Source organism: Notothenia rossii (genome assembly GCF_949606895.1).
Source record: "Notothenia rossii genome assembly, chromosome: 2".
NCBI lineage: Eukaryota > Metazoa > Chordata > Actinopteri > Perciformes > Nototheniidae > Notothenia > Notothenia rossii.
In genome coordinates this window covers 37,747,904-37,761,600 of record NC_136904.1, presented here as the reverse complement: position 1 = coordinate 37,761,600, position 13,697 = coordinate 37,747,904, and the positions used below count along the sequence as shown (strand labels likewise).

The 13,697-nt window shown below is 45.5% G+C and overlaps 2 protein-coding genes across 2 annotated transcripts; one reads left to right on the top strand and one right to left on the bottom strand.

Moving 5' to 3' along the window:
* Window positions 1-331: 331 nt before the first annotated feature.
* Window positions 332-6,719, top strand: LOC307030016 (uncharacterized protein). Its single transcript, XM_079666251.1, has 2 exons — window positions 332-2,793; window positions 6,133-6,719. The coding sequence occupies exon 1, from the start codon at window positions 1,726-1,728 to the stop codon at window positions 2,698-2,700; it is 975 nt and encodes a 324-aa protein (XP_079522377.1). The 5' UTR covers window positions 332-1,725; the 3' UTR covers window positions 2,701-2,793; window positions 6,133-6,719.
* A 973-nt stretch (window positions 6,720-7,692) lies between these two features.
* LOC307029596 (uncharacterized protein) lies at window positions 7,693-8,749 on the bottom strand (the record flags this gene model as incomplete). Its single annotated transcript, XM_079665676.1, has 4 exons — window positions 8,657-8,749; window positions 8,368-8,542; window positions 8,139-8,260; window positions 7,693-8,007 (listed from the first exon to the last, which is right to left on the bottom strand). The coding sequence occupies exons 2-4, from the start codon at window positions 8,492-8,494 to the stop codon at window positions 7,693-7,695; spliced, it is 564 nt and encodes a 187-aa protein (XP_079521802.1). The 5' UTR covers window positions 8,495-8,542; window positions 8,657-8,749.
* Between the last annotated feature and the right edge of the window lie 4,948 nt (window positions 8,750-13,697).

Sequence of the window (13,697 nt, the reverse complement as noted above, 5' to 3'; positions counted from 1 at the left end):
GATACAGCATTGCTACACAGCAAAATCATAAGTGTTAATTTAAATCTTATAGAGTTAAAATCAACACTTACTTGGTGTTTATATAATCCTCACCAATTGGGAGTTAAAGTTACACTTTGGAAAGTGTTAATATTTTAACTCTTTAATAGTGTTAATTAGGGATGCACCGAATATTCGGCCGCCGAAAATTATCGGCCGAAAATGGTTAAAAAGGCCGTTTCGGCTTTCGACCGAAAGAGTTTTAGCACCGAAAAAATATCACCGAATGTCAGGGAACAGGGTTACGTTGGTAAACTAACGTGTTGTTGTGATGACGTAATCAAAAGGCGGCGACAAGCACGGCGCGCGACCATGCTCGCGGCTGGCTCACAGCAAACATGTCTGGCGCTCGGAGATATTTAAAAATATCAGAGAAAGAGGCGCAGATTGCGATTTGTAAAACGTGTTCAGCTGACATTTCTCGAGGGGGTGTAACTGCAAAGACTTTCACCACTTCGGGATTACTCCACCACTTGAAATCAAAACACCCGGACAAATATGCGGAGTAAGATCAAATCACAAGCACTGACAGCGAGAGACTGTTCAGCGCTGCCTCTCATGTGCTTGATGAGAAGAGGAACAGACTTATGGCTGATAAAGCAGAGAAGCTACTGTTCATTAAAAATAACCTCCCACTTTTCCTTAATAAGTAGACCAGGCTGGCTTATCATAAGCTTATCTAGTTCTACATGTCTACTCTATACCCACTTTCCTGAACAATTTTCATTGTGAGTTATAATTCACCATCTCAGGTTATCATTAGGGGGAAATGACAGCAGCACAGTGTTCAATATATTGTACTTTCGGTATCTAAATGATACAATGTTGTTTACATTGCTCATGAGGACAGACCACCTTATTTGCAGATTCTTGAAATTGTAATTTAATTTGTAATTGATTGTGGATTTTGTATCCAGTTTTCACTTTATGTATCTTTATACAATGTTTACTACTTTGCTTATGAAATTGAATTGTAATTTCATTTGTAAATAGTTACATTCATGTGGATTTATCCAGTTTGCACATTTGTATGCATGCACTTATAGGTGCATTTGTTGTTGTTGAAGGCCTGGCTGTTACAGTCTTTATTTACACTATTTTGTTGTAGGCCTACTGGCCTAGATGTTTATGCAGTTTTAAAGCACCTTGGCTTTGTTCTGAATGCACTTTGTTGTAGTTATACTACAGAGAAAAGAAAATGCACTTGACTTGGAATTAATGTACTGTATGCATTCAAAAGTGCTGAATAAATGTTTTATGGACCCATAATAGTGATTATTATTTAAGTTAAGTTTTGCCATAATCATGTCTTTTTCCATAATCAGGTAGCTGAACAACATTGGTAAAAACTGTATACATTATTGTGGCAGCGGGGTGTGGTTTGGGCGCTGGCTGCTGGAGCGAAGGGAGTGGCTCGGCCGGAGGCCAGACAGCTGATCGGAATCAGGTAATCAGTGCAGGAAGAAAAGCATGTCGTAACCTGGTTCTGTTCTGTTATGCAGTAGGCGGGATCCTGGAAGGTCGCCAAAGGACCTGTGAAGTTTCCCATCCGGGCAACGTTTGAGACCCGCGCATATTATTGTTTGGAGTTAATAAACGCCTGTGTTTCACCAACCTGCTCTTTCCGTCCTGATTTGAACCCTGTGTGAGCGGAGAGGCTCACATTGGCACCTGAACAGGGACCGGATGTCGGAAGGAGAAACCCCGCTGGGTCAGGCCCTCCAACGTCTCGCTCACATGCAGGAGACCACCACAGCATTACAGCGACAGCAGAGCGAGGCTCTGCTCGGGATCGCCTCGAGCCAGCGCGAGGACAGGGCTCTCCTACGGGAGCTGCTGCAGCGTTCGGCCGCTCGGGAGGGCGATCCCGCTACCAACCCGGCCCGACCGCCTTCAATTGCCCTCCAGAAATTGACGGCAGAGGATGATCCGGAGGCATACCTGGACATATTTGAGGGCACAGCGGCGGCGTGCGGGTGGCCGGAGGAGGAGTGGGCAGCGCGGCTATTGCCTCTGTTATCCGGGAGTGCGCAGCTAGCCGCCCACAGCCTGCCAGCAGCCTCTCGGCATGTGTACCGGCATCTGAGGAAGGCCATCCTGGACCGGCTTGGCAGCACGCCAGAGGGACATCGCCGCCGGTTCCGGGCCCTCCCCTTCGAGGACGATGACCGGCCCTTCTCCTACGCGCAGCGGCTCCTGGATGCAGCGAGCCGCTGGCTCCAGCCGGGGGTGCGCTCCGCTGAGGAAGTCGTCGGGCAGGTGGCGCTGGAGCAGTTAATCGCCGGCCTGCCATCTTCGACTGCGAATTGGGTCCAATGCCATCGCCCCGCCAACCTGGAAGCAGCCGTCGTCCTTGCGGAGGACCACCTCTCGCTTCCCCGGCGGAGCATGAAAGAGGAGCCCCGACCACCAGCCGTCTCAGCGGGCAGACCCGTCCCAGCCCCGAGGAGGAGGTTTCCTGGAGCAGCTGCCCTTCCCTCCCCACCATCACACGGCCCCAACCCCGCAGCCCCGACACTTTCCCCCCTAGCTCTACCTTACCCTCCTGTTTTTATTTCTCCCCAGGGTCCGGCCTACGCTTCTGGTCGTCCGGCACCATGGGGGGCTCCTCAGACGTCAGGGCAGGATTGCTGGCGGTGCGGGCAGCCCGGCCACTTCTGACGGGAGTGTCCTCTCATGGAGGTCGGACAGCTGGTTCGGGTTGCAGGACCGCCAGTTGCCGCCCCCGATTTGGAAGGGACGTACCGTATACCGGTATGTATACAGGGGGGTACACACCAGGCTCTGATGGACATGGGCTGTAATCAGACGATGATCCATCAGCACCTGGTTCGGCCTGGGGCATTGATTGAAGCATCGTGGGTGAAGGTGAGGTGTGTGCATGGGGATATTCACCAGTACCCGGAGGTGACGCTGGAAAAAGCATAGAGTCAGGGCTGGAGTTAGCACTCGCCTTACGCACCCTCTGATTTTGGGAACGAATTGGCCGGGGTTTGCTAAGCTAGCGGGGGCTATGGGGGTGCGTTCACGGACGGCAGGGAAATGTGAGTTGTGTGCTGTGTTTAGTGGAGAGTCGGAGGCGGCTGACGACATTGAGGGGGAAACGGACACGGAGGGGGCCGCGGAGGTCCCTCGGGACCCGCTGATGTTTCCCGTGGAAGATTTCCCCCTCGAACAGTCGAGGGACGAGACCCTTCAGCACGCCTTCGGCCAGGTGGTGAGTATTGATGGCTCCCAGCTACACCCAAACGCAGCACTCACTCACCCACACTTTACGGTGGTTAGGGACAGGTTCTATCGTGTAAGCCGTGACACACAGACAGGAGAGATAAATACCCAGTTGTTGGTGCCAAAAAGCCGTCGGGAAATGGTTTTCCAGGCGGCTCATTATAACCCCATGTCAGGTCACCTAGGGTACGACAAATCACTACACCGGATAATGGCCCGATTTTATTGGCCGGGCATTCGCGCAGATGTGAAGCGGTGGTGTGCATCTTGCCGTGAATGTCAGCTGGTTAACCCGCCGGCCATCCCCAGAGCGCCTTTGCGCCCGTTACCATTGATTGAGGTGCCTTTTGAGAGAGTTGGAATGGACCTCATCGGGCCATTAGACCGGAGTGCACGGGGATATCGCTTTGTACTAGTCCTAGTGGATTATGCAACGCGATATCCCGAGGCAGTGCCGCTGCGTAATATCTCTACAAAGAGCGTCGCGCAGGCACTGTTTCACATTATCTCCCGAGTCGGGATCCCGAAAGAGATCCTGACTGACCAGGGCACACAGTTTATGTCACGCACACTACGCGAGCTGTATGAACTATTGGGCGTCCATTCAATACGGACTAGTGTTTACCATCCGCAGACCGACGGCCTGGTGGAACGGTTTAACAAAACACTAAAGAACATGGTTCGTAAGTTCGTTCACGAAGATAGCCGTAATTGGGATAAATGGCTAGATCCTCTGTTGTTTGCAGTGCGGGAGGTGCCCCAGTCCTCCACGGGATTTTCTCCCTTTGAGCTGTTATTTGGTAGGAAGCCCCGGGGTGTTTTGGACCTAGTTAAGGAAAACTGGGAGGAGGGTCCAAGCACCAGTAAGAACGAAATACAGTAAGTTATGGACCTGCGAGCAAAACTCCAATCACTGGGGCAGATATCACGGGAGAATTTGCTCCAGGCTCAGGAACGTCAGCAGCGCCTGTACAACAGAGGGTCGAAACTGAGACAATTTTCACCGGGAGATAAAGTGCTTGTATTACTCCCATCCTCTAGCTCTAAACTACTCGCCAAGTGGCAAGGACCCTTCGTGGTCACACGACGAGTGGGGGACGTAGATTATGAGGTGGTGCGTTCTGACAGGGGGGGAGCAACACAGATTTACCACCTTAACCTCCTGAAAGCATGGAGGGAGGGGGCGTCGGTTTCTCTGGCCACCACGGTGATTGAGAGAGATGAGTTGGGACCGGAGGTCATTAAAAGCAACAAAGTAGCCCCGGTCGGTTGTGGCGACAATCTTTCACCGGGCCAGAGAGCAGACGTTGCTTCGTTGCAAAGGCAGTTTGCCGACGTGTTCGCTACGCTGCCAGGGCGCACCTCTCTCATACACCACCGCATAGAAACGCCCCCGGGCGTGGCCATTCGTTCACGGCCCTATCGGCTGCCTGAACACAGGAGGAAAATTGTTCAGGCGGAGCTTCAGGCTATGCTAGAGATGGGAGTGATAGAAGAGTCCACCAGTGACTGGTGTTGCCCCGTCGTGCTGGTACGTAAGTCCGACGGGTCAATCCGGTTCTGTGTGGACTACCGCAGGGTGAACGAGGTGTCCAAATTTGATGCTTATCCAATGCCCCGGGTCGACGAACTCCTGGATCGGCTAGGCACTGCTCGCTTTTACACGACGCTGGATTTAACCAAAGGCTATTGGCAGATTCCCCTTTCTCCAGAGTCTAAGGAAAAAACGTCCTTCTCCACTTCGTATGGTTTATACCAATTCATCACACTTCCTTTCGGATTGTTCGGAGCTCCAGCCACCTTCCAGCGGCTCATAGACCGGGTGCTGCGTCCCCACTCTGCATATGCTGCTGCTTACTTGGATGATGTCATCATTCACAGTGAGACATGGGAGCAGCATATGCAGCAGGTGGGGGCGGTGCTCGAGTCCCTGAGGCAGGCGGGGCTCACGGCCAACCCGAAGAAGTGTGCGGTTGGACGGAGGGAGGTACGGTATCTGGGGTACCACTTGGGCGGCGGGCAGGTGCGGCCACAGATAGAGAAAAAAAACGCCATTTCAGCCTGTCTGGCGCCCAAGACGAAAAAAGAGGTCAGGAGGTTCATGGGGCTGGCCGGCTACTACAGGCGGTTCATCCCATCCTTCTCGGAGCTGACCAGTCCCCTGACCGACCTGACCCGAAAGGGTGCTTCAGATCCGGTCCAGTGGACGGAGCGGTGTCAGCTGGCGTTTGAGAGGGTTAAAAAAGCCCTCTGTGGTAAGCCGCTTCTGTATTCTCCTGACTTCTCTCTCCCTTTTGTGTTGCAGACCGACGCCTCGAACAGTGGGGTGGGGGCCGTCTTGTCCCAGCACGTAGAGGGGGTCGACCGCCCCGTACTGTACATTAGCCGTAAGCTCGCCCAGAGGGAGGTGAACTACAGTACGGTGGAAAAGAGAGTGCCTCGCCATACGGTGGGCGGTCGGCGCCCTGCGGTACTACCTCCTGGGGCGCCCTTTCACCCTCTGGTCGGACCATGCCCCGCTCCAGTGGCTCCACCGCATGAAGGATGCCAACGCTCGGATCACTCGGTGGTATCTGGCGTTACAGCCTTTCAACTTCAAAGTGATCCACAGGCCGGGTAACCGGATGGTCGTGGCTGATTTCCTCTCTCGCTCGGCGGAGAGGGGGGGGGAGAGTCAGCTTGCGGCCGGCGGGATCCCGGCCTGAGTCGAGCGGTGGGGGTATGTGGCAGCGGGGTGTGGTTTGGGCGCTGGCTGCTGGAGCGAAGGGAGTGGCTCGGCCGGAGGCCAGACAGCTGATCGGAATCAGGTAATCAGTGCAGGAAGAAAAGCATGTCGTAACCTGGTTCTGTTCTGTTATGCTGTAGGCGGGATCCTGGAAGGTCGCCAAAGGACCTGTGAAGTTTCCCACCCAGGCAACGTTTTAGACCCGCGCATATTACTGTTTGGAGTTAATAAACGCCTGTGTTTCACCAACCCGCTCTTTCAGTCCTGATTTGAACCCTGTGTGAGCGGAGAGGCTCACAATTATATATTTCTATTAATCATTTTCGGCCTTTCGGCTTTCGGTTCTCGGCCAACTGTTTCCTATTTTCGGTATCGGTTTCGGCCAAGAATTTCCCATTCGGTGCACCCCTAGTGTTAATTATCTAACACTGACAGTGTTGTTTTATAACCATTTTTAACACTAAATGGTGTTATTGCTTTACACTGGGAGTGTTGATTTATATAATTTAGAAAGTTGTTCAATTACACAGGAAAGTGTATTTTTAACACTAAATTGTGTTATTCCCCTGCACTGTGAGTGTTAAGTTTGAACCTTCAGTGTTTTATATCTGAAATGGGTATTATTTTACAATATTAATCTATGCACTGTACACACAAATAATTGTTACTATAAGAAAAACACAATCTCTATAGGTTAAATCCATTAGCTCTATTTACATTTGTTGACTTCCACAAGACTTAAGAATATTTAATAAATCATTACAAACTCTCAATGTTGTCCTTTTTTATTCCACACTGCAAAAATTACAGTATCTGCACTTAGCAGGCGTCGTAAACATATTACAGATAATTATCTCTCCACTCTATCCAGCACAGCATAATGCACATTTTGTTTTTCAAAAGAAACAACTGACAACTGGTCAGGACATGTGACAAACAGAGGACTAGTTTATGTACACAACAGTATATGCACATTTAAAAATAAAACAAAGGCACGAAATATTCGCTCTCATCTCCACCATAAGCACTTTGTAAGTCAAAGGGCTTATATATGACAAGATTTTCTGCTTTGATTACATATTTTTCAAATACTTTGTAGGCGTGAAAATGTTCACTAAAATTGTCAACCACAAGCTTTTTCACAAGGAAGTAGATGGCACTATCAACTAAAAGGACCTTGTTTATTTTGCAAAAAACAGGCATTCCATCCTCAACCTCAATGCAAATGACTAGTCCTGTCCTGTACTCGGTCTCACTGATTGTAACCCAGTTAGTAGAGAAGATGTCTTTTGGTACAGCAGCATGCAGAGCTTGAGAAAACCTCTCACTATCCTCATCCGAATTAAATGGTTTCAGTGGTCCATATGCAATATGGTTTAAAGGTGATGTATCCCAATGATATCCTAGTATGGACATTTGATGTTTTTTGGCCAGTGATTTGGTGATGTTTTTGAAGTTTTAAAGTGTTTTTGAAGACTGTGTTTTGCTTCAAATCTCATGCTCCACATACGTATGTATCAGGGGTCCTATTTTTCTAATACAAGCTGGATAGTGTACAACGATCTACAACCATCTTGTGCACAAACCAACTTAAAACTGCTGCTAGGATAGAAACTGTGATCCATTCTTAAATGGCTTACCGAGGACTGGCATCTCTTGTGTACAGCTTGACATATGAAACACTTATACATGTTTGGATCCTAGTTCAAGAGTTTTGCCCGCAACTCACGGATTCTGGGAGACTCATCTGTTGTGTTGATGTCGATGTTGTATACTGTTGTCTGGACAAATGTGAACAGCGGGACCAACGACTCCTCGTAGGACAGGTTGAACACATAGTGAGATTTGAACAGTTCGTCAAAAGCACCCAATGAGTTGGTGGCTTGGCATGGGATGAGCCGTTTGTCGATTACAATGTAGAAGGTGTCAATCCGGTTCCGGGTTCGGCCAGCAGCAAGGATGTACGGTTGTTGACCCTTTCTTCCCCGCAGGTGCTCATCGATGCTGCAGCACGACTGAAAAACAGAAAAACAACATGAACACCGTAAAGTAAAAGTTTGGATGGTTATCCAGCAACGTTAACATTTTCAGTTTAGATTTCGCCTCCCTTTTCTTGCTGGGGGAAGAAAATACGAGATGTGCATACCTTGTGGAAGTGCACCATTTTGTCCACTGCATCACTGGGACTGATCTTGGTCCTCTTCCGTCCAGCAGTGGGTGGCAAGAGATAGAGGAGCAGCAGCAGACAAGCCATGTCACTGTCCCAGCCTATCAGGAGGAGAAATCAGACAACAAAATGTCAGTGTCTACCTCAAAATGCACAAAGTAAAGAGCACGAGCTATTTGGAATATAACCAAGACTGCATGCAGCTTACTGGTGTCATCGTTCTCTGCAAGTGTCTCAGCAGCATTCAGAAGTCGACACAGCTCTGTTGACTGAGTCAGGTGTTTGGCTTCTTTGATAATCTTGATCTTGAAAGCATTGTCCCACTTCTCAAACATCTTGCAGGCTGTTTCAGTACCAAACAGCAGCAGGAAGTCTTGAGTTAGCTGTTGATTATACACATATGCAAATATATTAAGCATTTCATTGCTTACACCCAACCAAATTAAAGATTAGAGTTTAAAGACTGGACTTTAAATGAGTAAAAATGTAAAACTCACCAGTCCTTTGACATCTAAAAAATGTGGAAAGGTTTTAAAGACATCTGCAGTTCGCTGTGGGTCACGCACTAAGTCCTGGCGATGTTGTAAGGTTATCTTCATCTTCTCGAACACACTTGCTTCATCAGGAGAGTGAACAAGAAAGGATAACGCCTCCATGCAAGCATCTCCATCAAGCTGATGAGGCACTGTGGGTGCTGATCTTGGGCGGTTCGATCCTTGTGCTTGAGGCACTATGCCTGGCACAGCCTGTTGACTGCGTGTTGTCCGATTCTTTCTGGAGGATGGTCCTGAGGCGCCATGATAAATATCCTGTGTTTTTTTCCCCACCGTAGAAGTGCTCCTGTTAAGACATTTTCAAAAATATTAGAAAGGTCTATCACTCATTTATCTTTAAGTTTTTCTGCAACATCATTACTAACTTCATGGTCAATAGTATGGCGTGCATTTTCAACTACCGACTAACTCATTCACCATTTATACATTTAAAAAAAGTCAGATTCGTAGGAATCTCAGTATAGTAAGACACTTTTACTTCTTCTTCAGTCTTGGAAATGACAGTACCTCTTTTGCAGCCTCTGACTCAGAAACCTCTGTGGTAGACGTGTTCATGACTTCAACGCTGGCCTGTGGGAGCCCCCCATTCTCTTTGACTGGAGAGGTCATTATCACTTGAAGGTGACATGGTATCCGTGAGGGAAGATGGTGTTGAATGATCTGAAGGAGAAACAACTTTGAAAACAAGGGAATCTGCTATTGGTGGTGGTACAGTCAGTAGAGGAGATAACATGTGATATAGTGATGATTTCAAATAAAAAGAGTGAACGTTAAAAAAATGGTTTTGCAAAACCAAATGTGCAAGTGGATGCTGCTCCTTATGCTGAAATATTGTTTCTTTGGTCATCTATTTTGTCACAGTAGTCAGTCAGGGACATAAAAAGGTTCTAGTTCCACAAATACAATGTGTGCAGCATAAAAACCTGAAACCTGAAATGCTGACTTATTGGTTGCAAGCATTGTTTCTGAGTTAATCTACCTAGTAACGATCAGTATAGGACATAAAAGAGTCTCATCTTTACACGTTTGTGCAGCAGATTATGCAGATAAGCTTACCTTCAGCTAAAAAGCTGTCACGTACTGTCAGGCATAAATCCGGATTGGCCTCCACCAGTTTTTAACTGTTCATATTATGAATGACAATTTAATTAATCTAAAGACATGACTATTATTATAATCAACGTATGCCAAATCTACACAGCATTCTAAATATGACATCTTTAAACCAAACTACTAAGCAAGTTAACTCAAATGAGGGAATTTGGAAACGGTTTCCTAGGAAGGTTATTTTGGAAGTCAAAATAAATTAAGAAAAGCCTGCAGCAAAAATCGTATTGTCCCAGTTGGCCAAAGCCAATAAAGTTATCTAAATAATACCACATAAATCCTTTTGCTTCTGCAAAGCTGTACATTTTGTTACACAAGATGGCTACTCACCTTCATTGATGAATTCCAAATAGGTGAACCCCGGATTTAACCTAATGTACTTTTTGGTACTCTGGTATTTTACCTTCAGCAACATGATGAGTCTTCTTAAAGAAACCATAATGGAGATAATGTTAGCAGTTAACCTTTTTTAGCTACCACATCTAAAAATCAAAAAGATTCTGTCTGGAACAATATAGCTTCTTTTCTCTTTTTAAATACGCAACCACTCATTTAAGTAGGCTTAGCCTCTTCGTGCAGATTTTTGTGATCCAACTGTACATTACACCTCCTGTCCTCATCACGTGTCTAACTACAGCTAGCTAATTCAGCTAATGTACGTTAGCTAAACAGCTATGGCTTGATTAGCCTCTCAAATCAGCCTTCTTCTCATTCAGAAGCAGTTTTGGCACTTAATTAAATGGGACATGTTGGTTAGCTAATTTCCATAGCCAACAAGCTAGTTAACACTAGAACCGCCAGAGGTCGCTGTATACCTAAAACCGCCAACGGGTAAAATGTACCCGCTATTGATTTTCAAGGTACAATGTTCTTTTATTTATCATACAGAACAGTGAGTTTTGATCGCACAGGGATTAAACTTATACCAACCGAATCTGTGGACTCTCAGCTTTTCATATTATATAGTTTGTGCAGATAGCATGAAGTTTAAAATATTGCTAAGAGTGCTGATTTAAACGCTCGGTGTTAGACTTGTGTTTTGTTTAGGTACAAATCTCTCTATCTATCTATCGATCTATCTGTAATGTTCTGTTCTATGGACATATAATTGTACATTAACAGACGACGCGGACTACTTCTCTCATTCCGAGTGTCCATCTTTATTCAACTGGCACGTAACCTGCACACATGCATTACGTCCTCAACGTGAGCTCAGTCATCCAAGATCTTGTATTCTCCAAGATGTTACACTATCTATAACTGTCTATCTCTCTCTCTATCCATCTATCAATATATCCATCTATCTCTCTCTCTCTCTCAATCTCTCTCTATCTATAAGGAACCTTAGTAGACAAAAGGCATTGCTATAGCAACACGTCATGTTTACGCTGCATTTTCTATGAGGTAAATATTACGTGCTGGCAGATATAAGTATAAATGGCAATCTTTTTGGCAATTTTTTCAATCTGACTTCATATTCACCATTTTTAACAACAGAGGGTGCTACATAACACACTTTCAGGAAAAGTCACGAACTGGGAGACTTTAATATGTTATTGAAAAAAAGTTACATACAATCAAAAAACAGCTGCGGGTAAAAATTTACCCGTTGGCGGTTCTAGTGTTAAGAAACCGGGCGTTAGCATTGAGCTAGCGATAGCATCGAGCTACAAAGCAGCTAGACGACATCAGGGCTGCCAACACTCACGCATTGAGCGTGAGAGTCACGAAATTAACCCATATCACACGCACTCACGCCACACTTGCCTTTCCTAGCGCTAAGTTTTCGTCCAAAATAAATGTATATAAATATAGAAAATAAAGTGAAGGAACAGCAAACCGAGCGGTCTACGAAATGAGACGTAACGGTCTTCTGGCTTAGTTCAGTAAAGTTGGAACGATATTGGTAGATTCTGATTTCACGGATCAATAACTCATGAACAAAACGTTATTCAGACACAAATGACGTCTCCTAAGTACCGTAGTAGGGTTGACAACGAACTACAGTCACATTTTGATCAAAAAAAGCCAATACGCGCCGTCCTCCGAGCTGGACACGTTACATTGGTCTCTATCTGCAGCCGGAGAAGAGTGCTCAGGGACCGTCTTCAAAGTGCAACTCCGAAAAAAGAGAATACAATAATATTCAATCACTAGTATACAGCTTATTACTACCAAACTCACCACACACATCAATAGTCTCCTGTGTGTAATACTACAGCAAGGAGTTTGGAAGAATATGCTTTAGAATAATTTGGGGGAATATTTATAATGTAAATCTTCAATAACTATGGCATCATCTTAAATAATTTTACTATTATACAGTATATTTCTACCAAATTCACTATTTGCATTGTTGTTGTTACCATCTGGTTAGCTTAACGGATATTAAAAGCTGTTTCTAAAACAAGGAAAGGGAGAGCTCTGTCCTGAGAGATAACTACAGCTCAGTGAGGTAAGGGACTCTCTGTTTAGATAGTTCACTTTAGTCTAGTTATCTCAGTGGGTATCAAACGTTTTGGTCACCTTTTATGAGAATAAATTAAAAACAGTGATGATATACTATGACAGTAAAACATGAATACAGTTTAAAAGTGATTTGTAGAATATCCATAAAGAAAAATAAAATCTGTTTACAGTTCTGTTTCATATGGGTGTTGAGACATGTATCCTTAAATTAATTTTGCTCTCAAAATGCACCAGGTTGATGCATTTAACTTCAATATTTAAAAAAGAAAATCTTCCCGGGGGAGCATGCCCCCGGACCCCCCTAGAGGAGGTGAGGACCACCCCCCCCCACTTGTAAAATAGCACTTTACCTCTGCTTACCCCTATATGCCATTGTATATGCTGTGAGCTGATTATCGAGCCTTCATTGTGCAGAGTCGCGGGTACACTGTGTATGTGCGTGTTCCACTGTAGCGCCTGGTACATTAATGGGAAACCCTAGTTTGTACATGTTCAATACATTTGTAACGCTGTACACATGAACGTTTCTTTTTTCGGTTCACCAAAAACAAAATCTCACTCCAAGCTGAACTCAAATGTTGGCAGCCCTGCGACATGAGTGGTAAGAAAAAGAGAAGACAACGTAAAACAAATCTTATTGAAAATTGTAACAACCGTTCTATCTATCTTTACCTTAGTCACTTGCGCTGACTGAACTCAATGACGTTTTTGGAACGTTGTTGCTAACACAGCTGCAACTCCTGATTTCCCGCTTATGGTCATGGCTGCATGCAAATTACACATGACTTTGCGCAAAGTAATACTAGTGAGAGTCGTACCAGCAAAAGCCTCCACACCAGCCTTGACACAGTTGAGTCACAGCCTACGTGACGTTTATACATACTTTTGATACAAAAATGATCAGCATAAATGATTGAATATACCTGGTCCTTACCTTTTTGAAATAATGTAGGCTCCCCTTCCAGACACAGGTTGTTCTCCGCCATGAGATAAAGAAAAAAGGCGCACTAAAACCGGAAGTGTAATTAACTCCAACTAGAGTGCATTCAATCAACTCCCTTAAAGAACACCGGCCAGAGCTTTTTCAGCACTGCAAGTGTTAAAAGAACACCCAAATCAACACTTATCAACTCGAAATAATTGACACTGAAAAATCTACACTATTTCACATCACAGAATTTGCTGTGTATGAGCTATATAAGAAAAGCATGTCAGCATGCTGACATGCTTTTCTTAAGCATGTATAATATCAAATGTTTTAAGTTCACTTAAGTTTAGCGTGGTAGCTTAGCGTATTAGTATGCTCACATAGACATATTTTTTATAAACACAAAGTATGAAGACCTTTACCAACCAGTTAAAGTGTTAAAAAGGAGCTCCATCTTTACCGGTCATGAACTAACATCTT

Excerpts from the sequence above, each read along its gene's own strand:
- LOC307030016 (XM_079666251.1), top strand. The coding sequence starts at position 1,726 with ATGTCGGAAGGAGAAACCCCGCTGGGTCAGGCCCTCCAACGTCTCGCT.